Consider the following 25737-nt stretch of genomic DNA (forward strand, 5'->3'; position numbering starts at 1 on the left):
AGAAGCCTGCCCTATGTCTGCTCCCTCCATTCATGAGGTAGGGGAGCTGGGGCCCATGGGTACATGGACCCAGGAGGTCCTACCCTGGGCCCTGTCAGACTCCCCACACCTGCCCACTAACCCAGGCCCACCTTAGCAATGCACTTGACCCACTCACGAGCCAGCTCTGCACTCTCCAACCCAAACAGGTACAGCCGCTCTCCCTCTGTGTACACCTCAAAGGTGTGCTCAAAGCTGCAGATACACAAGCCAGGATTCAGGCCCGCCCAGCCCAGCCATGACCCACCCCACGCAGCCCTGCCTCCACCCCCTGCCCACTGTCCTTTCCTGGCCCCCTAAGAGGTGGTGGGAAAGCCCCAGCCTGGGGCCTCAGGAGACCCGGCTCCAGCCCCAGGTTGCTGTGTGCCCCTGGGAAGGTTCTGCCCCTCTCTGGGCCTATCTCCGTTTCCTCAATGGGGGGTTAGACCTTACGGCAATAACAGTCTGTGATTCAGCCCCAGGGGTGCTCACCCGTGGGTGTCAGGTGGGGGTACTGCCAGGCACACAATCTCGCTGGCCCGGATCTCCCCGTTGGGGGTCACTGCCCGCTCATTCTCATAGTAGCTCAAGACCCCGTCGCTAAGGACACACCAGCGTCGGCTGAACTCTGGGGAGAAGTTGGGCAGGGAAGACATGAGGGAGCCCCCACCCTCCCCTGAAAACCACCTCTGTATCCTCCCTGGGTCCCCATTCCCACCTGACCCTTGTCCTCTTCACTCTCACTCACAAGCTTTCCCCAGTTCCACCCTCCTCCCTGTAGCCTGCCACCCCAGCCCAGCCCAGCCCACACCTCTCCCCTGGACTGCTGCAGTGACTTCCTCACTGGTTCCTAGTCTCCCTTCTTCCAAGATTCAAAAGTGATCTAGTTAAAACCAGGCTCTGTCCTTCCTCTGCTCAAAACCTTTCCACGCCCCCCTCCCCTTATCCTATACCTCTTAGGCTGGCATTCAAGGCCCTGCTGGGTCTGCCCCCACCCACCTCTCCAGCCACCTCTCTGACCACTCCTGGGCACCTCACCCTCCCCACTTTTGCTTACCTTGTTCCCTCCACCCACACCCTCCATCCTTCAAGTCCAGCCTGCATGCCATAGGAAGCTTCCATGCCCACCCCACGCTCTCGCCCTCCCCTGCCAGTGGCACCCATTGCTCTATACTCTGTCCCCTCCTATAATGGCTCTGAGGAAACTGACAAGATCCCAGAAAAGAAAAGAAATGGGAATCTGGACCAGGAAAGGCAGGAGAAAGAACAGAATGTCAAGGCCATGCAGGCTCATACAGTTCACAGCATTGAGCTTCACACTGTCTCAGAGCTTCCTGGCACCCAGGGCAAAAAGGATGACTCAGGCAGTTACATAAATGACATTATCAGGCAGAGGGAGGTAGACTAGGGGCACTGCCCCAAGGGCAGTGAGGTGGTGAACAGCATAGAGTGCCAAAGAAATCTCTTTGGGTGCTAGAGGGCTTCACAGAGGGGTGCTGAGGGATGCAGAGCAATGGTCTCAACAATATTCCCGCAAACTCACTAACAATCTGTCTGCAAGGATATGACCTCTGTCATCTGAGGGCAGTGTATCCCAGACCCTGCCCCCACAGGCTGGGCCCCTCCAGGAGCACCAGCCCTGCCTCAGTCACTCTTTGTCCCGCAACGTCTGTCAAGTGCCCACTGTGCTAGGAGCTGTTCTAGGTGCTGGGGCTACAGTGGTTGCCAAGGGGAGCTTATAGAGTGTTAAGTTGTCTGTTTATAGATGTGTCCAGTGTTTCTCTGTGCCCCACTGGACACATCTATAAACAGACAAATTAATGTCAGCTAAGTGGTGTGAAATTAGGGGAAAAGTAGGGTAAATAGGGCATGCTCTTTTGGATAAAATGGTCATGGATGAGGTCTCTAAGGAGTAACATTTAAACAGAGGCCGGACTGAAGTGAGGGGACTGATCATGCAGATATCTTGGGGAAAAGCATTTTAGGCAGGGGGCAGAGCAAATGCAAAGGCCCTGGGGGAAGTGAATGCACATGTTTGAGAAACAGCAAGGAGGCCAGTAAAGCTGCAGCAGAGCGAGTGAGGGGAGAGGGGTCACAGGTCATGGGGTAGGAGGGCTGACGTGCAGGTCCTTGTGGGATGTGGGAAGGACTGTGGATTGTACTGAGTTGGGGAGCAAATGGAAGGCAGAGATGACAAAGGGATGGGGCTCTACGCTTAGCTCCGTCTGGCTCCAAATGACAGATGCCCAGCAACCAGCAGGTGCTCAATAATGGCTTTTTTAGCCTAAAGGAACTCTAGCAGTGACTTGCTCTGAAGTGCCAGGCCCCACTCCCACCCCTACTGGCCTGTTTATTAAGCATCTACTTGTCCCAGAGACTGTATCCCAGAAGCCCTCTAGGGTGACTCTGCCACAGTATACTTGGCACCCTCATGGGTCCACCAGCCCAGCCTGCCCTGGCTTCTCTGGCCCTGCCACCATGCCAGAATGCCATGGCAGGAACGGGGTCTGGCCCGGCACCCACCTTCCCGGGCACGACGGTCCTGCAGCAGCTTGCCGGCTGAAGCAGTCTTGTAGAGAAAGCCACTGTGGCTCACAGTTGGCAAGACAACTGAGTAGTGCTTTTCCAGGGGCTTCATTGACTCCAGCCGAGGTACCTCTTTAGGGAAGGTATGGGGTGGGGGGAGGAATGGCTGCTCATGCTCGCCATCCCAGGGTGTCCCCCTCACCCCCACCTAGCTTACATTCAAGTCACAGCCCCATGACTGTCACCCTCAGGCTCTCACTGCCACATCCCAGGCTCTGCCCAAGGCATTCTCCACCTCTCCCCCACTTGTGCAAATTCCAAGGCCCAGCTCCAGTACCTCCCCTGCCAGGAAGCCCTCCTGACTCCCCAGCCCAGCCCAGCCCAACCCATTCTCTCTGTGGAGGTGCAGGGCAAGCATACTAGAATGAGGAGTCTTAGGCAAACTCACTAACAATCCCCAGAAAGAGGTTTGTCCCAGATAATGCAAAGCCTAAGGAAGCAGCCCGGCTCCAGCCCTGCTCCCAGCGGTCCCAAAGGCCAAGCCAGTTGGGTGGTCTCCTGTGCCTCCCTGGACACCTGGGCTTGCTCCAGCCCTGCACACCCCACCCACCCGTGGCCGTGAGCCGAGCTCTGGCCGCCGAGCTCCACCCTTGGTCCTCGGAAATGGCCCCAGAGGCCAGCCCTGAGCTATGACCAGCAGTGCTCACCCCCCACCTTCCCCTCCTCACCCAGCCGGAGAGGGACAGCCCAATGGGACCCAACCCCAGTCTGCGACAGAGCCCCGCCCAGACAAAGCAGCAGACAGGGCTGCCGTCGCCGTGGGTCACTCGCACACAGAGAAATGCAACCCCCACAGAGCAACTCAGATACTCTGCAGCTACACAAACCCCAAAGCCCTCAACATCCCCAGGGGCAAGGAGATATAGATCCACTGCGTCTCAGAGATGCACGGACATGGGCACACAGATGCCACCCTCAAGGCCCACACTGTAGGGCAGGGAGGGACCCACAAATCCAGAAAGAGAGATGCAGAGACAGACACAAAGGGACACACATAGGAAGGGGAAGCCAGACGCACAAATGTACACTGACATGCAAACCCAAACATACCCCAAGCCACACGCTGTTGTACCAGGGCCCTTCAAGGAGCCGCAATCACAGCTCAAGTGGTACGTCTATCTGACCTCACAGGGTCATGCACAGCTTCTGGCGGACCCCCACCCAGCACCCCATCAAAGGGCCAGACCGTGGCAGCAGGGGGGCCCCATTCCTCGAGGTGGACAGTCCCACTGGCCACTCACCCGTGGTCCGGTTGTTCCGAAGGAATTCCATCTGCAGTATCTGGCCTGCCTGCTCGGCAAGAGCCAGGGGCGTGGGAGCCTCAGGATCCCCTGAGAAGCAGTTGACCCCAGCCCCACAGCCCAGGAGAGCTTGGGTCTCAGCCAGGTCTGTGGTAGTGACTGCAGCACACAGAGCCTGGGGGGGGGGGAGGGGAGGGTCAGCCTAAGCCGGAGTGGGGGGCCAGTGGGAAAGGGGGCTTGGGGGAGGAGAGGAAGAGGAAGGAGTGACCCAAGTCTGGAGGCCCATCCTCAGGTTCAAAGAGAAGAGGCAGGAAGGACAGAGAGAGGAGAGGGGAAGAGAAAGGCCAAGGGATTAGGAGGGTGGGTAGGGGCTGCCCCAGGGGCCCAGGGCTCACCCCTACTAGTAGCCCCTAGGACCCAATCAGCTGCCAAGCCTGTTCTCTAGAGGATCTCAAGCTCCTTCTGCCTTGTGGAAGGGCAGAGGGGGTGCTTTGTAGCTAATTCCTCCCACATTTGAATTCCTCACCGCCTGCCCAGCCCTCCCAACCAATGGGAGTTGCTGCCCCTCCTAGCTGGCGGGCTAGCCTGGGCTGGGCTGGGGGCTGGACGCCTGGGTTCCTGGGAGGTGGAGGCCTGGCTCCCACTGGGCTTCTAGCTGGCCTGAGCCTGCCTGGGTGGGGCTGCTTGGGGGAGGGGCTGAAGGCCAATCAGAGGTCACAAGTGGCATCCCCCTGCCTCGGAGCAGGCTACCTCCCACTCAGGCTGAGCCAGACCAGGGCCCAGGGCTTGGCTCCCAGCCTGTCAGGGCCTGGGGCCCATGTGGGGCCTCAGCTTGAGTGGGGTGTGGATGGGGGTGGGTCAGAGCAGCCAGCTGTTTTTCATGAGCCTGACAGGAAATAGCATCCCCATCAAGTTCACTCCTTTTGGCAGGACTCACAAGGAGCAGGACGGTTCAGGAGACAGAGGAATCAGGAGGGGAGGGAGGCCGACAGATGCTGGGGATGTGGACTCGGCCCAAGGGTCAGGCCTGACTCCTCCTTGCTTTGCCCCAACTCTCCCTGTGGCTTAGACAGGGCCCTTCTGCCCTCTGGGCCTCAGTTTCCCCATATGCCAACTCATCACTGTGAGCTGACGGAAGAGATGAGCTGAGACAGAGAGAGCAATGGGGGGGGGTGGGTAGAAAGAAAGCAGGTGGTCTCCAGGGGCCCCAGAGGCCCAGTGCCCTGACCTTGTCCAGTTCCTCCTGGTTGCCAAAGAGCGGGTGGTAGCGGCGGTACTTGCCCTCACGGTATTTGGCCTCCAGGTGGTGCCGCCGGGCACCAGGGCTGCTGTTGGGCTGCAGAGCCTCACTGGGGGGCACGTTGGCGGCCCAGAAGCGGTTCCCAGTGCCATTGCCCAGCTGTAAGAAGAGCTGTGGGTGTGGGCAAGAGATCAGACGGGCAGCCTATGGCCAGGACCGTGTGTCTGGTAAAATCTTTGTTTTGAGGTTGTCAGGAAAGGGGCTGGGTGAGCCAGGCCACCCACCCACTTTCCCATCAGGAAAGCTGAGGGGCAGCCTGGCCAGTCGGTGGCTACGGGCCCAAACCGAGTTCCTCAGCTCAATGACAGGACGAGAGGCAGACAGTCTGACAGCTGGATGCCCCAAGCCTGGTGTCTGGTTGGGGGCCTTGCTATTTCCCCCACCCAGTCCCACATCTGGAACTCTGCATTCCTGAGGCTATCACAGCTTGGGGGAGGGTGGGGGGCGGGGTAGCTAACCTGTCAGCCAATGGGGTGGGTAAGGATTTTGGAAACCTCTCCTGTCCTTGACATTCCTCTCTGGGCTCAGGGGAGGAGGAGCAGGGGTAGATGCTAGGGGCACAGATGCAGGGGTCCAGTCATCAGGGGACTAGTTTATTAATCCTTTCACTTTGCTGATCATTCGTCCCACAGCCATTTCCCGGGCTCCCCATCCTGCCTCTTTGTCAGGTCCTGTGTGGGGACGCTGGGTCATGGAAGAGAAAAAACAGAAGCAGACCCTGCCACCCCTGACTTACTCTGTGACTTTGGGCAAGCCATCTTCTCTCCCTGGGCCTCCATGTCCTCATCTTTAAACTGGGGATTCTAACCCTAACTCACAGGGGATGTGACAGCCAAATTGCACTGGGGCCTGCAGCTTGGCTGGGGCTGTCAGGAAGGCCCCGTGTGGTCAGCCTCCTGCTGTAGGTTCTCCTCTGTAACCACTGCACACCTCAGTGTGGGAACCCCAAGTAGATAGGGGCATATGCACATGTAAGTGTGCTCCCAGACGCACGTGCTCATACCCACTGGTGTATGTGCGTGCAGATGAAGTAAATAGTTTAGGCTCTGCACGACAGTTTCTGTTGTGTATTTTTTTTTTTTTAACCAACCCTTTAAAACTGTAAAAATATTCTTAGCTCACGGGCCAGTTTGCTGACTTTGCCAAAAATCAACTTTTCCAAAATCCCCACCTACTAGATGATCCCCAAGGTCTCTTCTAGCTCCAGGGGGCCAAGGTCTGTGAGCAGGGAGAGGGGTGGGGAGACCCAGGTAGCGGTAGAGTGGAGTGGACCCCAAATGCAGGTGGCAAGCAAGGCCTCCCCACCTCGATGAGTGTTTCGGTCCACACCTTCCTGTCCATCTTCAGGCTCCGCACCTTGGAGACACCAGCGCCCAGGCCACGGTGCTCCCCTGCAGACAGAGGGCCCTCACCTTCACATGAGCACTTACCTTCCTGCCCTCCCTGCCTCCCTGTGGAGCCCAAGCAGGGGCAGACAGGGAGAGGCTGTTCCCAGTGCCGGCCACACACACCCCCGGCTCCAGGCACCACAGAACCGAAAAGTCACAGCCCACCTCCCCGCTCCCCGCCCCGGCAGGTCACTCTGCACGGCCCAGCCACTGTGAACTTTTTTTTTTTTTAAGTAAGCTCTATGCCCAACATGGGGCTTGAACTCGTGAACCCCACCCCCGACCCCCACTCTGAGATCGAGTCACATATCAACTGAGCCAGAGTGCCCCCAGAGTGATCTCCTTAAAATGCAAATCCCCATATTTCAAATCCCTGCTTTAGACCCCCCCAATGGCTCCCCAGAATTAGATCTAAATTCCTTACCTCCTTCTCCTGCAATCTCATCTCAGAATTTCCCCCCAATCCCAATCCTGCTCAGCCATACTCTCCTCCCTCTTCTAATCAACCAACTCATTCCTGCCTCAGCGCCTTTGCACTCACAGTTCTTTCTGCCTGGACTCTCTTCCCCCATCCCCCCAAGGCTGGCTCCCTCCTTACATTCAGGTTTCAGCTGACAGGGCATCTCCTCAGACAGGGCTTCCTGACAAACACATTCTCTGCCTAGCTCTTTATTACCCGATATTTCTATTGGTTCGTATATGTATTTTCTGCCTCTCCCCACTAGAATGTAAGCTGCCTGACGGCAGGAACCTTGAGTGTCTGCTTTAGGGTGTAGCCTCCATGCCTAGAACAAAGTCTGGCATGCAGTGAGCACTTAGTAAATCTCTGTGGAATGAGAGGTCAGGGCAAGTTGGGGCTGGAGGGAATGCAGCCTTACTCAGCTACAGGTCTGAAGGAGCCCTGGGGTAGGGAGCAGGCTGGGACACTAGGAGCGCCTAGCACCACCTAGTTTTGGCTTCAACCTCACCCCCCCTGCAGTCTCCTATGGAGCACCTCATCCACACCAGTCACCCGCACCCCTCCGTGAGTCGACAACTTTCTAAATCAAGTCATTTCTTTCCTGAACGCAGACCTCACAGCCCCAGGTCTCCTGGACGTTTGCCCTAGCTCAGCACCTTCCCCAGAACTATCCCCTGCCCCAGATCCCCATCTCAAGCTGCCCAAAGCTGCCACCTGGGCATCATCAGCTCCCCTGAGAGCCAAATCCCTAATACCTCACGGTGTCTGGCACAGCATAGACCCCCAATAAATGCCAGGTGGAGAGATGAATGCATCTTGGGCTCCAGGCTCTGTCTTTCTCACCTTCCTCATCTGATCTGTCACAGTGACTTTGACACCACAGATCCTGTACATCCCTCGAGTTCTCTGCATCATTTCCCCCAGACCAGGCCTCAGCCTGTTCCTCTCTCGTGGAGCCATTAACAGCCTCCCCACTGGCCTCCAGTCTCAGATTCCACCCACCAGCCAGAGTCTGAGGCACGAATCTGACCATGGCCCTCCCACCCCTGCCTCCCATCTCCTCCAGATGAAACATCAGATCCTCCCACTGCATGCAGAGCCCTGCTAGCCCCGCCTGTCTTGCTTCCCTCCACTCCTCTGATGTGACGGGGAGAGGGGGACGCTAGACCCCAACTGGCCTGGGCTCAAATCCAGACTTACTTGCCAGGCCACCCACAATGAGCCATTCCCCCTCTCTGGGCCTCAGTGTCCTACCCACAGCGTGTGCAGTCAAATCCCTGCCTTGCAATTTCGGTGCTACAGGCTCATCACAGTAAGAAAGGCCTGGCGCACAGATGCAACTTCATCGATAAAGATCTGACTACCGTCTTGGCTTCGGCCCCTCCGGCCAGACAGGCCACCTGCCATCCCGACACACCAGTCCTGTCATGCCTCAGTCTGGTGCCCCAGCCCCACACACCTGCACAGCGCTTGCAGATGACGACACAGAGGTTGATGGAGGCCCAGTCAGGCTGGGCAGCTCCGCAGTCAGCACAGAATCTGTTGGGGGCCACGGCCCAGATGCGCTCGGCCACCTCCGAGGTAGACAGGGCCTCAGCAATGGCTCCCTGCATGGCCTCCAGCCACTGCTCCTTCTCTAGCTCCGATTCGGCCGAGAAGCTAGGGACACAGGAGTGGGGGGTGGGGGCTGGTGGGAGAGGGCTCAGAGAGATTTGGGGGCAGCATGAAGAAGCACAGCATGAAGTGGGCGGAGCAAGGAGTTGAGCACTCATAACCAGAAGAGGGAGGCATCCTGGGTCTGTGAGGAAGGTGGGCATGGACAGAAGCAAGGGTACCATGAACCTAAGAGACACGTGGGGGCTGGGGGAGCCCAGAGCAGGCACTGCCCCACCCAGGAAATAGAAAAGGCTGCTGGGAAGAAATGATGCCTGAACTAAGCCTTGACAGATGAGAAGGGCTTAGCCAGGAGAAGAGGTGGAAAGGCATTCCAGACAGAGGGAATAGCATGTGCAAAGGGGCAGAATGGCACACGGGGCATTCTGGGACCTGTGGCCAAGATGGGCAGACTGGCAGAGAGGAGGCCGGGAGACATATATGGACAAGCCTGTGCTGGGCAGAGGAGGTCAAAGTGCACCCAGAGGTCAACAGAGAAGCAGTGGAGGGTTTCAGTGGGGCAGTGGAGAGGGTAAAGAGATGTCTTCTCTGGTTCTTTCTTTCCCTGCCACCACCACCCCACCTACGTGTGCAGTCAAGATTCTGCTACCCCTATAACTCACTACCATGGCCAAAAAAGGTGTCACTGCTAGAGAGATGATAGGCATTAATGCTGCCTGACCAGAGGTGCTGAAGACCGTGCTCATCCATGAGGGCCTCGCATGTGGAATCTGCAGGCTGCCAAGGCCTTAGATAAGCACTACTCCTGTCTTCGTGTTCTTACATCTGGTGGGCTCGGCCTACATATGTCAGGCTGGTGGAGGCCCTTGGTGCTGAACACCAAATCAACCTAATTAAAGTTGATGACAAGAAACTCGGTGAATAAGCAGGCCTCTGTAAAACCGACAGTCAAGGAAAACACTGGAAAGTGGTTGGTCGCAGTTGTGTGGTAGTTAATGATTATGGCAAAGAATCTCAGGCCAAGGATGTCATCCAAGACTACTTCAAAGGCAAGAAATAAGCAAATAAAAACTTGGCTTTCAACAAAAAGAAAAGACAAGACCCCACTGGCAGTCACAGACAGGCAGCCAACGCGTGAGGCGGTGCCGCCACTGGGCCCGAGGCCTCCCTGGCCTGGGACAAAATGGGGAAGGACCGAGGGGAGGGGCCAAACGGAGGTGAGAGAGCCATGGAGGCAAGGCAGGGGTTGTGCCGGGCATGCGTGGGGCTGAGCGGGAGAGGCAGGCGTCCCCATGGGTGGAGACAGGGGCCTGGGAGGTCCAGGGAGTCGAGGAGGAAGTCACAGGGGGACATACATCCACAAAACTGTTGGACATGCAGGTCTGGAGCTCAGGACAAAGTCCCTGCGGAAGACAGAGATCTAAGCTAAGGACAAAGGACAGGTCAGCGGAGGTGTGACGGTGCCAGTGTTGACAGACAGTTACCGGGCACTGAGTCAGGTAACAGCTTTACAAAGACTGCTATGGTCTTACTCACAGAGGAAGAGAACTGAGGCACAGAGAGGTCAAGCGATGTGCCCGGGTCACACAGTGACTCAGGGGTGCACCCAGGATCTTATGGACTGAACTGTGTCCCCCAGTGTGACTGCATCTGGAGATAGGGCCTTTAGGGAAGTAATTAAGATTAAATAATGTCATAAGAGTAGGGCTCTAATCTGACAAGACTGGTTTCTTTATAAAAAGAGGAAGGGGCACCAGATAGCTCACTCTCTCTCTCCCTGCACACAGAGGAAAAGCCGTGTGAGGACACAGTGAGGAGGGGGCCATCTACAAGCCAGGAAGAGGGGCCTCACCAGGAACTAACCCTGATGGCTCCTTGACCTTGGACTTCCAGCCTCTAGAACTGAGAGAAAATAAACTTCCGTTGTTGAAGCCCCCCCATCTGTGCTACTCTGTCATACGTGGCAACCAAGCTGACTAATACACACGACGTGACCTTAAGGCTTGGCACAGTGCTCCAGAGGTGGCAGCTGACGGCCTGGGAGTGAGTGAGGGGAAGGGGGGGTGGTGATGGTCAGAGGGGGTGGGATAAAAGGGAGACTTCTTAGAAGGGAAGGGTCAGAGCAGGTTAGTGAGTGGAGGTAAAGGATGGGGGGGGCTGGGAAGGGAGGGGAGAAATCAGGGGCAGCTTCCCACATAAGCAAGAAGAAAATCCTGGCAGAGAGAGATGATGCAGGTAAACGAGGGGAGACAGGCTTACCTGAAGATGCGGTAGGGGGTGGTGAGGTCAAAGCTGCGCCGGTCTGCTTCCTTCACGTTGCCTACACTCATGTCAATGAAGGTGATGCCAATGCCCAGGTGGTATTCCTGGCAGGGAGGGGGGAGGGGGTGAGGGCAAGGCCTGGGGGCAGGGCTCAAGGCCCAGGGAGGGAGAGAGAGGAAGAGAAGGTAGTACCTTAGGGACTAGAAAGTACCTTGGAAGGAGATAAAGAGAGCTCAGGAATCTGCACATGGGTAAATGGACCCAGGCTCAGGGGCCATGTAGCAATAGGGAGGGGGAGCAGGGGGCAGGGCAGTGATGGGAAGATAATCCTCAGGGACCAGGCAGGGGGCAGCGACAGAACTAGGAGCAGGAAGGGTGGCCAGCACAGGGCTGAGCTCAGTCGGGGGAAGGAAGAAAGGGAAGGGGCAGGGCTGAGGGACCAGGGTGGGCAGGGGACAGGGCTGAGGGACCGAGTAGGCACAGGGCAGGGGGAAGGCTGAGGGACCAGGTGGGCAGGGGGCAGGGCTGAGGGACTGGGTGGGCAGGGGGAAGGGCTGAGGGACCGGGTAGGCACGGGGCAGGGGGAAGGCTGAGGGACCAGGGTGGGCAGGGGGCAGGGCTGAGGGACCGGGTGGGCAGGGGGTAGGGCTGAGGGACTAGGTGGGCACAGGGCAGGCTGAGGGACCGGGTGGGCACAGGGCAGGGGAACACTGAGGGACCAGGTGGGCAGGGGGCAGAGAAGAGGTTTAGCAAACTGGCTGACCCCTTCGCACCTCCAGATTCTTGTACAGCTGCACTTTGTCCCCAACCACGGCCACATACAGTTTATTCTTGAAACCGCGTAGTTCTAAGCTGCCAGCATGGTCAGGCAGCTCTGAGCCCCGGACACCCAAAGGGTAAGTGCTAGACAGCCGGGCTCGGGCTCCCTGCTCGGATGCTGCCTGCTGCAGGGCCTGCAGCCACTCCTTCCGCTCCGCTGCAGGCAAAGGGGACAGAGTCAGTCTGAGGTCAGCCTGGCAGCCCTCCAGGCTCCTCAGGCAACACCTCTGCCAGCAAGTCCACCCAGACTGGCCCACCTATCTCCGATGATCTCTGAGTTCTCTGACTTGGACAAGCTACACTGAGCAAGCCACTTCGCCTATCTGAGCCTATTCCCCTGTAAACGGAAATATAGTGGTTCTGAGGACTCAGTGGGTATCTCAAGCACAGAGCCAGTCCGAGAGTGCCCCTCACGCTCCCCCACCTCGTAGAGGATGGACTCCTCTCTGGGTTTGATGTTGGGGGAGCAGAGGTGCCTCGGTTCTCCCCCCACCCAAACTTATCTCCACCCCCACCCCCCCCACCACTTATCAGGCCAAACTGCCAGTCTTCTCCCTGCCCTCCACCTCACCATCACTCTCTGCCCGGAAGGCAAAGGTCCGGTTGTTCGTGATCACTTCAAACTTCTGGTCTCCAATGGCAGCGACGCGGGAGATGCAGGCCACAGAGATAAAGCGCTTAGAGTAGGCATCCTGGGGAAGAGAAGGAAGCCGTACTTCCTGGGCCCAGAGGCCCAGCCCCTCCTTGGCTCCCTCAACCTCAGCTGAAACCAAAGCTAACTACAGCTCCGTCTCCCACCGATGGTCAGGGACAGCCACCAAAACTGACCCTGACCACAGCCCACAGCTGGCTGGCTGGCCAGAAGACACGGCTCAAGGAGTCAAACCGGAGCTCTGGTGAGGACTCGTCTGGGGAGGGACTCCACCTACGTCCAGTGTCAAGGGTCGGCCCAGGGCCAGGTTGGAGCAGGGGTCTTGTCAGGGACCAACACGGGCCTCACCTTGTTACTGTCAAAGTATCGCAGGTGATCGGCATCCAGTCTTACCCATCGCTTCTGATAGATATAAGATCTGGAGAGGCAGAGACAGAGGGACAACAGAGCAAAGGATTGGGGATTAGAGGAGAGGCTCCAAGATTACCCCAGCCCTCTCTGGCAGTCACATACAAAGTTAGGAATAGCCAGGTTCAAGGGAGGAAGGAACCCAATGGTCACTGAGAAGATGGATTTTTATCTACAGCAAGAATGACTGAAGTCAGACTCAAAGTAGGCCTTCCCAATTTTAAGGGTAATAAAACATACGTCTGGTGGGGATGCCTGCAGAGAGACCTGTTCAAATAACCTTAGCCCCTCTGGTTCTCAGATCTGGTATGGCCAGTATCCTAGAGCACTCCCATCTCCATGCAGAGAACCAGCAGAACCTAACAGGCCTCACTCACCCCTGCGGTGGGTTCTTGTCCAGCCAGCCGGCCTTGATGACCGGTGTGATGGGGGTGGGGTCCCCAGGGAGCCCGTCCATGGTGGGTGGTGGTGGCTCGGGGATCAGGAGGCTGCTGGGCAGGGGTGAGCTCAGGCTGCTGGCGTGCCATCCACCACTGGGGAAAGAGGAGAGGGAATGAGGGAGCCCAGGAAGGGGGCTCCCCCAGGGGAGGGGCTGAAGAGGTGGAGTGGCCGGGCTGTGCTTGGGAAAGGAGGGTGGCTGGGTGGGACACCCACCGGGGAAGAGTAGACACTTACTTGGGGACGCCCTCATAGGCATGGTCATCCTCATCTTCATCTCCTTGGTTTTCGTCTCCAGACAGCTCCTCCCCCTCGCTCAGCAGACTGGCCACACGCACAGCCCGTGGGACGTGGCTCACTGGGAGCTCCTCCTGGCACCCCCCGCCCCCGAGACCCACTCAGCATCATGCTTCCCTTCGAGCCCCAGATCACACCCACCCAGGGGTGCCACGCCCCTGTGGTCCACTCCGTCCAGGACCCACACAACTCAGCCCTTTCCCTGCTGTTTCCACACCCTCCCCCTGCCGGCAGACCACACAGGGACCCAGGGAGACAGCATCAAAGACAGAAAGATGAAAGCATAGTGAAAAATACTCAGGCATGGAGAGTTAAGATACCCGTGGAGCCCAGGAACACAGAAAGTGAAAGAGATGGAGGGAGACTCTCCAAGGGAGAAGTGCTCAAGACCCCAGGGGAGAGAGGAGGCCGCACACAGCCGTCCAGACATGGCAGGAGGCTGGAGCTGGGGCCACAAGCAAGCGTCCGCAGACCCCTGGCCCAGAGCTCAGGTGCTATGCTCCATCCCTAAGCCCTGCATGGTGAAACGACAAGGGGGAAGGAAGCTCTCCCGGGAACTGACGGCCCTTTCTCTCTCGGGTGGTCCCCAGGGTCTGCAACGCAGCTGGGCAGCCCACCCTCCACTCTGACGGACAGCCCAAACCCTAATCGCCACCTGCCCCACCTTCTTGGTCATCAGGCCGGCTGGGGCCCCTGGCCCCTCCTCTGGAACCTCATCGTAGTCAGAGTCATCTGAGGAGAGAGAGGGGTGGGAGGAGACTCAGAAGCAAGGAACCTAGCCTCCCCTCCTGGGCACCCTGGCCTGGCTTCACATAAGACACCCTCAGCCAAAAGGAGACCCTCATTCTAGCCTGGCTTTCAGAAACAGGCACAGGGGACAGGAAATGCTATTTATACTCTCAGGGCTTCATAGGACAGTACTAGGGGTGGCCAAAGGACAGGAGGTCTGAATAGGTGGCAAGTTTGGGGGTCAGAGGCAGGGGCTGTCTCTTTTTAGGCTTTTGCCTAAAAAAGTAACAAGAATCAAGAATCAAGAAAAATGGACAATCCAAGGAAAAGCAAACCATTGACAACCATGGAAAATATTCCTAGACTTTAAGCCATGAGCCACTCAGAAAGTTTGCTACGTGCACTTAACAGTCAGTAGATCAGATAGGTGGATGGGTGCCGTCTCCATTGTGAGGATGAAGAGAATGATGCTCACCTGTCCAGGGCCACACTGTGTTGGTGGCAGAACCCAACAGAAAGTTTGATCCTTGCATCCTTACAGACTCTGGAGGGGCCCTGATTCCATTCTACGCACTGGGAACCCCGTGCCTGGCTACGGCACTCACCGAACTCTGCGAGCAGGCGAAGAGGCTTCGGGGGGATCTCCGGGGGGCTGGGAGGTGGAGACGTCGGCTGTGGAGGCACCCGGGGGAAGGTGGCCGGGGGCTCCTCAGGCTCTGGCTGGGGAAGGGAGGACAGCGGTGGTGACAGTAACTCCTCTTCCTTGGAGGGAAGGCTGGGAAGAGACCAAAAGTTGGGCACCAGGGGGTTAGCTCCAGGCAGCTGAGTCACTGGGCTGGCTCACTATGTGACAGAGCCAGGACTCAAACCCACTGAGCCCCCAGCTCACCTGAGCTGCAGCAAAGCTCATTCATTCCACAAACTCAGACAGGAGCCCCACCACCACCACCTCACTCCCCTGCCCCCAAACCTCCAAGCTCCTCAAGTTTAAAGGAAGCAGGTCCCTTCTTTGGCCATGAGCTGGTCCTGCATTGCTGTGACCGGGTCACCTGTCCCCAAAGCTCCAGCTTTCAGCCACATGTACCCATAGGGTCTCCAATCTAGAAGAGCCAGAAGGGGTTAGGGAGTGGTCTGCATCCTAGCCTGGGGAGTCAGGTTAGACTGGAGGAGGTGATGCTTTACCTGAGCTTTTAAGGATAAGAAGGCATTTGTTGGCGAGTGGATCGGTCAGGATCAAAATGGGCATCCAGGCCAAGGGCACAGACCAGAGCCTTGAAAACCAAGTCCTAAGGCCCTGAGTTGTGGATCTCTGGCTCAAGACCACCCTCTCTCTTGCCCCAGACATGGATGTTCACCACCCCCTGGGTGCCCTCAGACCCCTCAAACTCACCTGATCCCATCATACCCCTCTATTTTTTTTTAAATTCCGATACAATTAGCATACAGTGTTATGTTGGTTTCAGGTATACAACATGATGATTCACCAATTCTACACATTTCTCAGGGTTCATCATGCTAAGTGTACTTTTCCCCTTCACCTCTTCCCCCCACGCCCCCGCTCTCCTCCCCTCTGGTAACCACCAATTTGCTCTCCATATTTAAGCGCTGGCTTTTTGTCTTTTTTGTTATCTTTTTGTTTCTTAAATTCCACATATGAGTGAAATCATACGGTATTTGTCTTTCTCTGACTGACTGACTTCACTTAGCATCACAGCCTCTAGGTCCATCCATGTTGTTGCACATGGCACAGTCTCATTCTTTTTTATGGCTGAGTAATATTTTATATGTGTGTGTGTGTGTGTCTATATATACATATATATAAATATATATCTCCCACATCTTCTTTATCCATTCATCTATCAAGTGACACTTAGGTTGCTTCCATATCTTGGCTATTGTAAACAATTCTACAATAAACATAGGGCTGCATATACTTTTTCGAATTGGTGTTTTCATTTCCCTTGGGTAAATACCCAGCAGTGGAATTCCTGGATTATAGGGTAGTTCTATTTTTATTTTTTTGAGGAACCTCCATGCTGTTTTCCACAGTGGCTGCAACAACTTGCATTCTCATCAACAGGGCACGAGGGTTCCTTCTTCCACACATCCTTGCTAACACTTTTTGCCCACCACACTCCTCTTGCACACCAGCCCCTCATCTCTGCTATCACCATCCTGCCCCCCCACCAAAACCCTTCCCCAACTCTAAGGCCAGGTTCAGGGCCCCCTGGGCTCCCACAGCCACAGTGCTCCGTGTATGTGTCTCCGCAGAGATCACACTGCTCCCTACAGGCTGAGTGTCTCCTGGCTTTGGCATTGGATAGGAGTTTGAACCCTGCCTCAGTCTTGGTTCCTATGTGTCCAAGGGAAAGCACTTAGCCTCTCTGAGCCTCAGTTTCCTCTTCTGTAGAGCGGGGACTACATCACCAATCTGACGGGGTGTTTGGAGAATTAACCAAGACAAGGCATGTTGTGTGCCCACACAGCTGGAACAAGGCACCGAAGCCCCAGAAGCCTGGCCCCACCCACTGTCTCAGCCAGCGTCTGGCAGGGGCCAAGGAGGAACACCAGAGTGGGTGAGCAACTTGTCTCACTGGTTATTTTCAGCCTGGTTATTGCCTCAGTGCTCCCGGCAGTGACTGGCAATGTGTGTCTACCGCAAAAGCAAGCAAGGGCTGGGGCATGATCATGATGCCAGGCCTCTGCTCCTGCTCTTGCCTCCTCCAGGAGCCCCTTCTGCCTAGGCTCTGACCACAGAACATCCTCTCGTCCTTTAACGCCAAACTTAAGTTCTGCTTCTCTGAAAGTCTTTCCTGACCCCTCTTTCACACTCCCCCAGACCCTGCCCATCTTCCCCTCTGTTACAAGCTTTCAACAAATTATTCCAATTAACATTTTTTAGAGTAGCTCCGTCCTTTGTGCCAGGCATCCTGCTAGCATCTAAGCCAAGACCTGAACCCTGACTCCACAGTAGAACCATACTCCTAGGACACATGGCTACTTCCGTATCACCCTGTCCTCTCATCATCTCCTCTCCATGTGTGGGGAAAGAATGTGACCTGCAGTTAGCTTCCTCATGCTGTTCCCCTAGAAACCGGCTGCAGGTGGTAGGTCAGCCATTCTCCTTGGCAACACTGCCTTGGACAAAAGTGGCCTGAATAAGGCACTGTACCTAGACTAGAAACTGCAGGTGGGCTCTCCACCTGAAGGAGAAGCTGGAGCTTCGGGCTTCCCTGAGGGTGCTGGCTTGTAACTGGCCACATCCCGTGTAGGAACCTGAAACCACACCTGTGGGGTCGTTAGAGGACATACTGGACCCTTGAGTCAAGATGTTTCTTTCTTTCCAAGCCAGGGTGGCTCTCACGCCTACCTGCCGTGAGTCTTGGTTCCCTACCCCTGAGTGGTCTCCTGGGCGGCCACAGAGAATGGCCCCCGGAGAGCTGGGTGAACAGTGGCACTGACTGCGACCGGGACCCCGCAGCAGAAGAGCTGCCCTGACCCTGGTGGCCGCCCTTCCCTCCCTAAATGCCAGGTGGGCCTATGGTACTCGCGAGAGCCTCAATGTCTAGCTGGACCTACTGTACCAGCTGTCTCCCCTTCCTGACCCTGAGTCTCTTTGGGCCAGGGGAAGCTCCAGGCTTGATTCTTTACCCCCATAGCCCAGCGCAGGAAGTGTCCGAGTCAGCAACGAGAGCATACTGAGTGGGCGGGTGAGCGGGCAGCTGAACGGGTGGGTGGGTGGATGACAGCACAAGTAAATGGCTGGCTGGCTGGCCGGATGGGTTGTGGGGGAGACAGATGGGTAGGTGGACAGGATGGCCATCACAATGGAGAAAAAAGTGAATGAAAGGGTGAGGAAGACCCAGAGACTGAGTAAATACCCACAGGTCCAAGGGTGTGACCCCAGCTGGTCAGCTGCAATGTCCTTGGAGACTTCCTGACAGGCAGAGCAGTCTATCACACACGGCCTCCCAGACCCCAAGCAGAAGGTGCCCCCCACAAGCCTGGCCTGTGATCAGCTAAGAGTGGAACTCCAGGCTGCGAGGCCAGTGCCTGTCAGACTGACCCAGAGGAGGTGGGGACAGGCTCTGCCCCCTCCAATGCCGAGCAGTGCCGAGTGCTCCCCTGACCTCTCCCAGGACTGAGGGCCAGCACTGAGGGGAAGATGGTGGCCACAGAGCATCCTCGGAGCCGACAAAGGAACGGTCCTCCCATCCCTGGATCCCGGTTGCCCCCCATCACTGTCCTGTCTGTGAGGGATCTGCCCATCTGAGGCCCATCTCCCTGGCCTCTGGGTTCCCTGAGGCAGGGGCCACACCTACCTTCTTCACTACTGCGTGCCCAGCACTCAGCAGGGATGAATAAATAAATGAAGACCTGGATTAATTAATTCTTATTAGTATTCTGTATGTGTATATATTCCCAGTTGTCTTCTAAGGGCTTTACATGGATTCATTCATTTACTCCTCACAAGGGCTCTATAAGGTATGGCTGACTATTATCCCCACTTTACAGATGAGAAAACTGAGGCACAGAGACACACAAAGTAATTCATCCTGGATCCCACAGCTGGGATTTGCACCCTGGCACCACAGCCTGCAAACTCAACCACAGGGTCGAATGAGGCCGCAGCCAGGATCTGAGAGCTTCTCTGAGGCCTGCCTCCTGACACTGGCCACCTGGCTCAGGATGCAGGTAGCTCCGGAGTTGCCATCCAAGAGGGAACACAATCACAGCTCTGATGGCCATTATGACCACAGCAAGAAGGGAAAGGAACGGTGCACACGGCCCCTCTTCCAGCACGGTCTTTGCAGACAAATGACTATGTGCCAAGCAAGTGGAAGCAAGGGGCTCCCCCCACTCCATGGACCTCCAGGCCTCTTTCTAGCCGCCTCTTCCAGGAACCCTCCTGGCTAATCCCTGCCTGCCTACCACAGGGAACAGGGCCATGCTGAGTCAGGGCCAGGCCAGGAAAGGAGAAGTGGTATCCGGAAGGCACAGTATAGTGGGAAAACCCCAGAGGAAGGGACAGTGCCCGCAGAGTGCCCCCACCCCAGCTGGAGTCCTGGCCTTAGGGCTGCAGGCCCTAAGAGCCGCCTCAGCTCCAATCTCTACCTGAGGCCCAGCTGGGATGTTTCCCACTGATCTCTGACCCACGAGGCCAGAGGACTGGCCCCAACCCTCAGCCCCAAACATGAGCACGTGCTCTGTGGCCTCCCCCTCCAACCCTTGGCTTACATTGCTTGCTTCCTCCTCACTACCCTCTCCCTAGCATCTCAGCCCATGGAAAGCCCACGTGTACCTAAGAACACAGCTCAGTGGGCCTCCACCTGCCCACCACCCCTGGCTCCCCTGCTCCTTCAGCCCCTTTCTCCTCTATCCAAGTAACATGTGGACACATCTGCTCCCCCCCTCCCACTATGCCCAAAGCAAGACCAGGCCACTGCTGGACAGGGGCACAGGCTGATTCACCTCAGCCTGGAACCTCAGCCTGAGAAGGTTCGTTTAATTGAACTGGGGCAAATACACACAGCCGACTTTCAAGGTGGGGGCTGGGGGACATGTGAGGGGACATGGGTAAGCATAGGGTGACCATACAATTAACCGTATTAAAAAAAAAAATCACATAAACCAGAACATCCCTGACAGTTTAAAGAGGCACTATTAGGGCGCCTGAGTGGCTCAGTTGGTTGAGTGACTGCCTTTGGCTCTGGTCATGATCCTGGAGTCCCGGGATCGAGTTCCGCATCGGGCTCCCTGCTCGGCGGGGAGTCTGCTTCTCCCTCTGACCCTCCCCCCTCTCATGTTCTCTCTATCTCATTCTCTCTCTCAAATAAATAAATAAATCTTTAAAAAAAAATAAAGAGGCACCATTAGTGTGTAAACAGGTATAAACAGGGCCTGTCCTGGGCAAAATGAGATGTGTGGTCAGTCTCGCTAAGAGATGGAGCTTCAGAGGCAGGCAGAGCTGGCTCAACCCACTCAAATCCCAGCTTGACTCTGCGTCAGTTTTTGACCTCACAAAGCAGGTCACTTTACTTCTGAGCCTCAGTTTCCTCTCTGATCTGCTTCTAGGCTTACTGACAATTCAGTGAGGAAAGCCATTCCCACGGGACATCAGCACAACTTCTCCACCCTTGCCGCTATGAAAGAGGATGGGCCAAGAACCTGCTTCCTGGCCTCTTCCCCCAGGGAGGCCCCTGGCTCTCCCTTCCTATCTTTCTGTCTATATCAATCTCTGGCCAAAGGAACCAGGCTTCACCATAAGGACAGATGGGCCAGCAGAGCGAGGCAGTCTAAATTTCTCAGGCTGGCCTTGAACTCATCCCCTACTCACATTCCAGCCATGCCTGCTTGAGCTGTACCCCATAAATGTGTACTTCCAGGCGTTTGCATATGCGGCTCCCTCCATCTGGAACACCTTTCCCTGTCCACATTCTACATCCTCCCCCTCCACTTTGTGCCTCCTCTCAGGCTCCAGGCTGGGCTGGGGCCTCCTTGGGGCTCCTCCAGCCTCCACACTTCTGATCACTCAGTATAGTTGTGTCTATCAATGTTTGCTTCACTGAACTGACCTCAGAGGGACAAAGGACCCAGGCCCACACCCTGTCTCGGAATCATGACTTTCCCCCCAAAGTGTCACACAGGACTTGCAGGGACCCAGCCGAATCTCAATCCCTGGACTCTCACCAGCAGGGCCGAGAGGTGGGATGAGGCCCAGTGATCTGACCACATCTGTCTCCTACCCTGACCCCCCCTTCCCATGGGGGCAAACCTTCCCAGCTGTCCACTTCCTCATTTGTGCCCTGGCTACCCAGGGCTCAGGCCTCAGTCCTGTGCTTCTTGCTTCCTCTGGTGCTGCCCCTGTCCTTCCTTCTCTGTCATGAGACCCAAAGGTCAACCCCTCCAGCACTCCCCTGCCTCTGTTCTGTTAGTTCTGCCCAGGTCACAGCATGGAAAGCCCTTCCCGGCTTCCCCTTGCTTAGATGTAGCCCATAGCATGTCCCCTCAGCCCGATCTCTCTCCATGCCATGACATCACCCAACACAGAGGGGGCTTCGGAGAGCGCGTGTTGGTGACTGAATGACCAGCACCCCACTCGCATCCTGATCACTGGAGAAGGGCCACAACCCCCTCATCCCTCCGTAGAGCAGCGCCCGATTAACCTGGCATCCACCCTCACAACCGAGGCTCATTTAGCTCTTAGCACTTCTCCCTGAACAACAGCTACCACTTACTAAGTCCCCACTATGTGCTAAGCATTCTTCTGGGAGATTTTTTTCATTTAATCCCCACAATGATCTAGATCATCAGCTCCATTGTGCTCAGGACATGCATCCAGGAAAGTCCACTCAACTGCTCCTTCCTCTAAGCTCACACAGCCTGTCGGGCCCTCCATGGCATGTCTACCACCAGGCCTACACTGAGCTTTCCCCCAGGCAAGCTGTGCTGTCGTGGGCAGGAGGAGGCAGAGGCCCAGCTCGCCCATGGCAGCTCTTCATGCTTCCCGGGTCTGGCCTGTGCTGGTCCCTGAGGGTTATGGAGCAAGGAAGTTCATCCCCGAGGGAGCCCATGACCGTATGGACCCCGTCCCCCACATCCTGAGTGCCCAGCTGTCCTGGAAGGAGGAGAAGGTACAGGTAGGTGTCTGCTGAGCCCTGTGGAAAGATGAGCAAAGGGCACAGGGCAGGGCTGGATGCATAGACAGGACCTAGTGAGAGGCATCTCTATGTCCCCAGTGACCCAAGCACAGGGTTGTTGAGTTCATGAGGGATCCACAGCAACTAGGGGGAGGGATGGCCAGCCCAGCCGCCCAACATCATAAGCACCCATCCCTCTACTGCCCTGGGGAAGTGGGGGAGGAACCACACCAACTAACTGCCAGCCCTCAGTAGGTCTCCCTATTACCCTGGACTCGGTGGGAGGGCAAAGGCGTTCAGGTAGGAGCTGCCCAGAGCCACAACACCCTTGAACTGGACACCGAGAGAAGCCAGAACTGAGATCAGCACCAGCTCCCTGAAGGGGAGACACCCCCAGAGACCACAGAGGCAGTTTCCCAGGCACCATGGGCTCCCAGTGGGCCCAGGAGACAGACTTATGGGAAGATGGAGGCCTGAAAGGCCCAGGGCAGAGGAAAGGAAAAGAGAAGGGGAGAAAAGGAAAGGGCAAGAGAAAAACAAGAGGTGGAGAAAGTGAAAGAAAAGAGAAAATTCTGAGAGCAAAAAAAGGAGAGGCGGAGGGAAGACCACAGAAAACCCTGCCCAGAAGGGACAGACAGACCCTCGGAAGGAGCCTCCCTCTTCGCCCTCCACTGACAGCCCAGCCCAAAGCTGCCCCTCGCTCACCCTCAGACGTCCGCCAGGTCCTGGGCTGGAGGACTCCCACAGCTCCACTCGACAGTGCTGTGTGCCTGACCGGGCAGCCTGTCTGAGCAGGTTTGGTCTGGCAGACAGCCAGGCCCCTGTTCCCTGGGTGTGTCTGAGGCTGTGTAGGGGTCCAGGTACTGCTCTGCGTGGCTGTGATCACTTGTCTGAGTGTGTGTTTCTGTTTAAAACTGGATCTGTCCAGGAGTGAGTGAGTGTGAGTGTGTGTGTGTGTATGTGTGTGTGTACATCCAGCTCTGACTCCCCTTGGCTTCCTGCTCTCCTCCTCCCCCACCCCCTGCTGCCCTGGCCAATACACACACTTCCTGAAAACACTGAGAAAGAGAAAAGTCACCCAGAATCCCCTGGGGCAGACGCTTCCTCCCCGCCCCCAGCCTGCCCCTGCCAACCCCAAGTTGGAATGGGACAAGCCACCCCAGTGCTGTCTAGCAGGGCCTTACAGAGTAGATCCTCAGGAAGCCCTGGCCTTGGCTGGCCCCTCTCCACCCCCACAAGGAGGCCCAGAGAGGCTGGGAAAGAGGCCCTTCTAAGGGAACAAGTTCTGCCCCAGCAACAAGTGACCAGCCTTCAGGAAGACCAGGGATTGGCTGGGCTGCAGGGCAGTCAGGGGCACAGGTGTGAGGCCTTGCTGGCAGCTACCTGCTCTGGCCAAACACTCCCTCTTTGGAGGTATCTCCAGGCGTCGGGGTAGGGTATCAGAAGAGGAAATTAAGACCCAGAGCAATCTGAGACGGGCTCTGTGGAGTGACCCTGGAACCCTGGATCAGAAAAGACCCCTCTGCCACTTAGGGAAGCAGGCTCAGAGGGTTCACATCTATGATGCTTGGAGCTGAGTAGACTGGGCCCCAGGCTGGACGGCAGGGTCTGAACACTGGCTTCCACTCTGCTGGGCTGTGTGACTCTGGGCAAGTTTCTCGGCATCTCTGGACTCATCGACAAGTTCCCTATCACAGGCTTAAATAATGGTGTGGGTGTAGACCCCTGGAGGGGTGAAGTGGGCTTCCTTCCAGGCCTGGCCAGGCTGCATGTAAGCTTGGTTCTGAGAGTCCTGACCCAGGTGGGGCAGGGAGGTGGCAAGCCTATTCCTGCTCATTTCCTGCCTGCCTCCTCGAAGGCCTCTGCCTTCCTAAGACATCTGGGCTGATACAGGTTGCCTGGTGGGAAGGGATGTGGGATGGTGAGCTCGGGGCCCTTTAACCCTATTGTCTGATGTCCAGTGTGTGCTGAGGGCGCTCTGGGTGCAGAGCCCGCATGGGTAGCACTCATGTCATCGCTGGGCACTACAGAAACTCAGGCAGTCTTTGTCTATTCGCACACACAACGAATACTTTCAGAGGGCGCTTGAGGCGCCTGGCCCAGTTGCAGGTATTGGAGATTCAGCAGTAAACAAAACCCACAAGAATCCTGGCCCTCACGGAGCTGACACTAGTGGGCTTGGCAGCACACGGACACACACTGGCTCACACCCAGCAGTGCACAAATAATACACATGCCAATTCACCACCCACAGCACAGGCACTCACAAGTGGACTCATGCTGTTGGAGGTCCCACAGCGCCAGTATGCACGGGTACATGTAAGTGTGCACAAGGGCCCTGATGAACTCACACGCGCACACACCACCGCAAACAAGTAACCACTGAAACCGCATAAATCCCCACTGACGTGGACATATGAGGACCACATATGGCCTCCCTGAAAACCGGTGCACAAACACACTACTACCTTGACAGCTTGCACAAACATGCACACCTGTGGGTGCACACCTACACACTGGCCAGGCATGCCCGCCCATGGAGTCACTATCTCAAGAGTATACACATGCACACACAGCAGATAATCCCAAATTCCACTGGGGAGGCTGGTGATGGGCTGGAGCCAGGCAGAAGTGCTCACTCGGTCACCCCATGAACTGGTATAAGAGGTCCCAAGATTGAGAGTGTGAGACACCTATCACTCAAGGGTGCAAGCAAGGACCCAAAGGCCGTATCAGGAAGAAGGGACTCCTACAAAGGGGACAGGAGAAGGCCAGGTTGAATAGCCTTCCGCTGTGCACCATGGAGCCTGGGGCCCAGAGGAGGGGGCTGGGAGGGAGGGCCATCCTGGTCTCCTCCCCACCCAGCCTCCAGCTGTTACACATACATGAAGCTCTATCTGCAGTGAGCTTTTCTGCCACTGGGCTTTAAAGATTTAGTATACCCTAGAAGTCAGGGTGCAGATGTCCTGCCCCTGCCCCTGCATCTGCACCTGCAGATGTCCACTGTTCCAAATACCAAAGACCCTGGCTAGGACAAGGAAGCCAGGCTTGGCGGCTCACCTCCCATCACACTCTGCCCTAAGAAACAGCCCCAAATGGTGAAGAATAATTGTCTACAAATTCTCTCAGCATGGAATGAATTTTGGGTCCTCTAGCTACAAGGGGCCAGACTCCTGAGCATGGAAGCCTGGCCTTCCCCACAGGTCAGCTAAGTGACTAAGTTCAGGCTGAGGCTCTGAGGGTGGGGGCTGGTACTCTGGGGCATAGACAGGACCCTTGCTCTACCCAACAAGTCTCCTGAACGCAGATGTTAGTACCAGGAGGGCCATGGAGGGTCAACGAGGGCACCTGATAGAGAAACGGGCCCAGAGGGGCAACTGCTCATGAGTCACACAGCTAGCTGGGCCTGCCCCAGGTATTCGGCCTCCGAAACAGGAATCCAGGCCTCCACTCCCTCAATGGGAGGTTTGCGTCCTCAGTTTCGTGAGCTTCTAACGGACAGGGCCCTGCCTCCTGTCCTTGGTCACCTACTCCCATCCCTAGAGACACACATGGACAGACACAGACACACAGACACACATACATATGATCTCTCTCTCTCTCCCTCAGCCCCTCTCCATGATGATGGAATGAAAGGAAATAGAAATGGACAAGGGCGTCTGGGTGGCTCAGTCATTAAGCGTTACCCTCAGTCATTTCTCCCTTTCCCTCTGCCCCTGCCCCACCCTGCTCTTACCCCGCCCCCCATTCATACCCCTCCTACTCATGCCCCCCTCCATGTTCTCTCAGGCACGCTCTCTCTCTCAAATAAATAAAATCTTTAAAAATAAAATAAAATAAAATAAAAAAGAAATGGCTCATGCATGCACAAGAATGGCCACTAGA

The 25737-nt window shown here is 56.3% G+C and overlaps 1 protein-coding gene and 1 pseudogene across 5 annotated transcripts in view; one reads left to right on the forward strand and one right to left on the reverse strand.

Annotated features, from left to right (window-relative positions):
- Positions 1-25737, reverse strand: part of ARAP1 (ArfGAP with RhoGAP domain, ankyrin repeat and PH domain 1) — a 62136-nt gene that overhangs the window by 13143 nt on the left and 23256 nt on the right. For all 5 annotated transcript variants that reach the window (XM_028115857.2, XM_028115855.2, XM_028115858.2 and 2 more), the window contains 15 exons: positions 14818-14987; positions 14148-14215; positions 13424-13557; positions 13126-13281; positions 12689-12758; positions 12260-12380; positions 11643-11845; positions 10867-10973; positions 8453-8652; positions 6451-6536; positions 5074-5256; positions 3846-4020; positions 2542-2676; positions 511-646; positions 132-234 (listed from right to left, as the gene is read on the reverse strand). In XM_028115857.2, the coding sequence (XP_027971658.1) occupies positions 132-234; positions 511-646; positions 2542-2676; positions 3846-4020; positions 5074-5256; positions 6451-6536; positions 8453-8652; positions 10867-10973; positions 11643-11845; positions 12260-12380; positions 12689-12758; positions 13126-13281; positions 13424-13557; positions 14148-14215; positions 14818-14987 (2047 nt within the window). The remainder of the gene's footprint in view (positions 1-131; positions 235-510; positions 647-2541; positions 2677-3845; positions 4021-5073; positions 5257-6450; positions 6537-8452; positions 8653-10866; positions 10974-11642; positions 11846-12259; positions 12381-12688; positions 12759-13125; positions 13282-13423; positions 13558-14147; positions 14216-14817; positions 14988-25737) is intronic.
- Positions 9274-9667, forward strand: LOC148162657 (small ribosomal subunit protein eS12 pseudogene; annotated as a pseudogene).

Source organism: Eumetopias jubatus, unplaced genomic scaffold (assembly GCF_037043125.1).
Source record: "Eumetopias jubatus isolate StellerSeaLion01/CBP00866 unplaced genomic scaffold, mEumJub1_p1.0 scaffold_13, whole genome shotgun sequence".
Classification (NCBI taxonomy): Eukaryota; Metazoa; Chordata; class Mammalia; order Carnivora; family Otariidae; genus Eumetopias; species Eumetopias jubatus.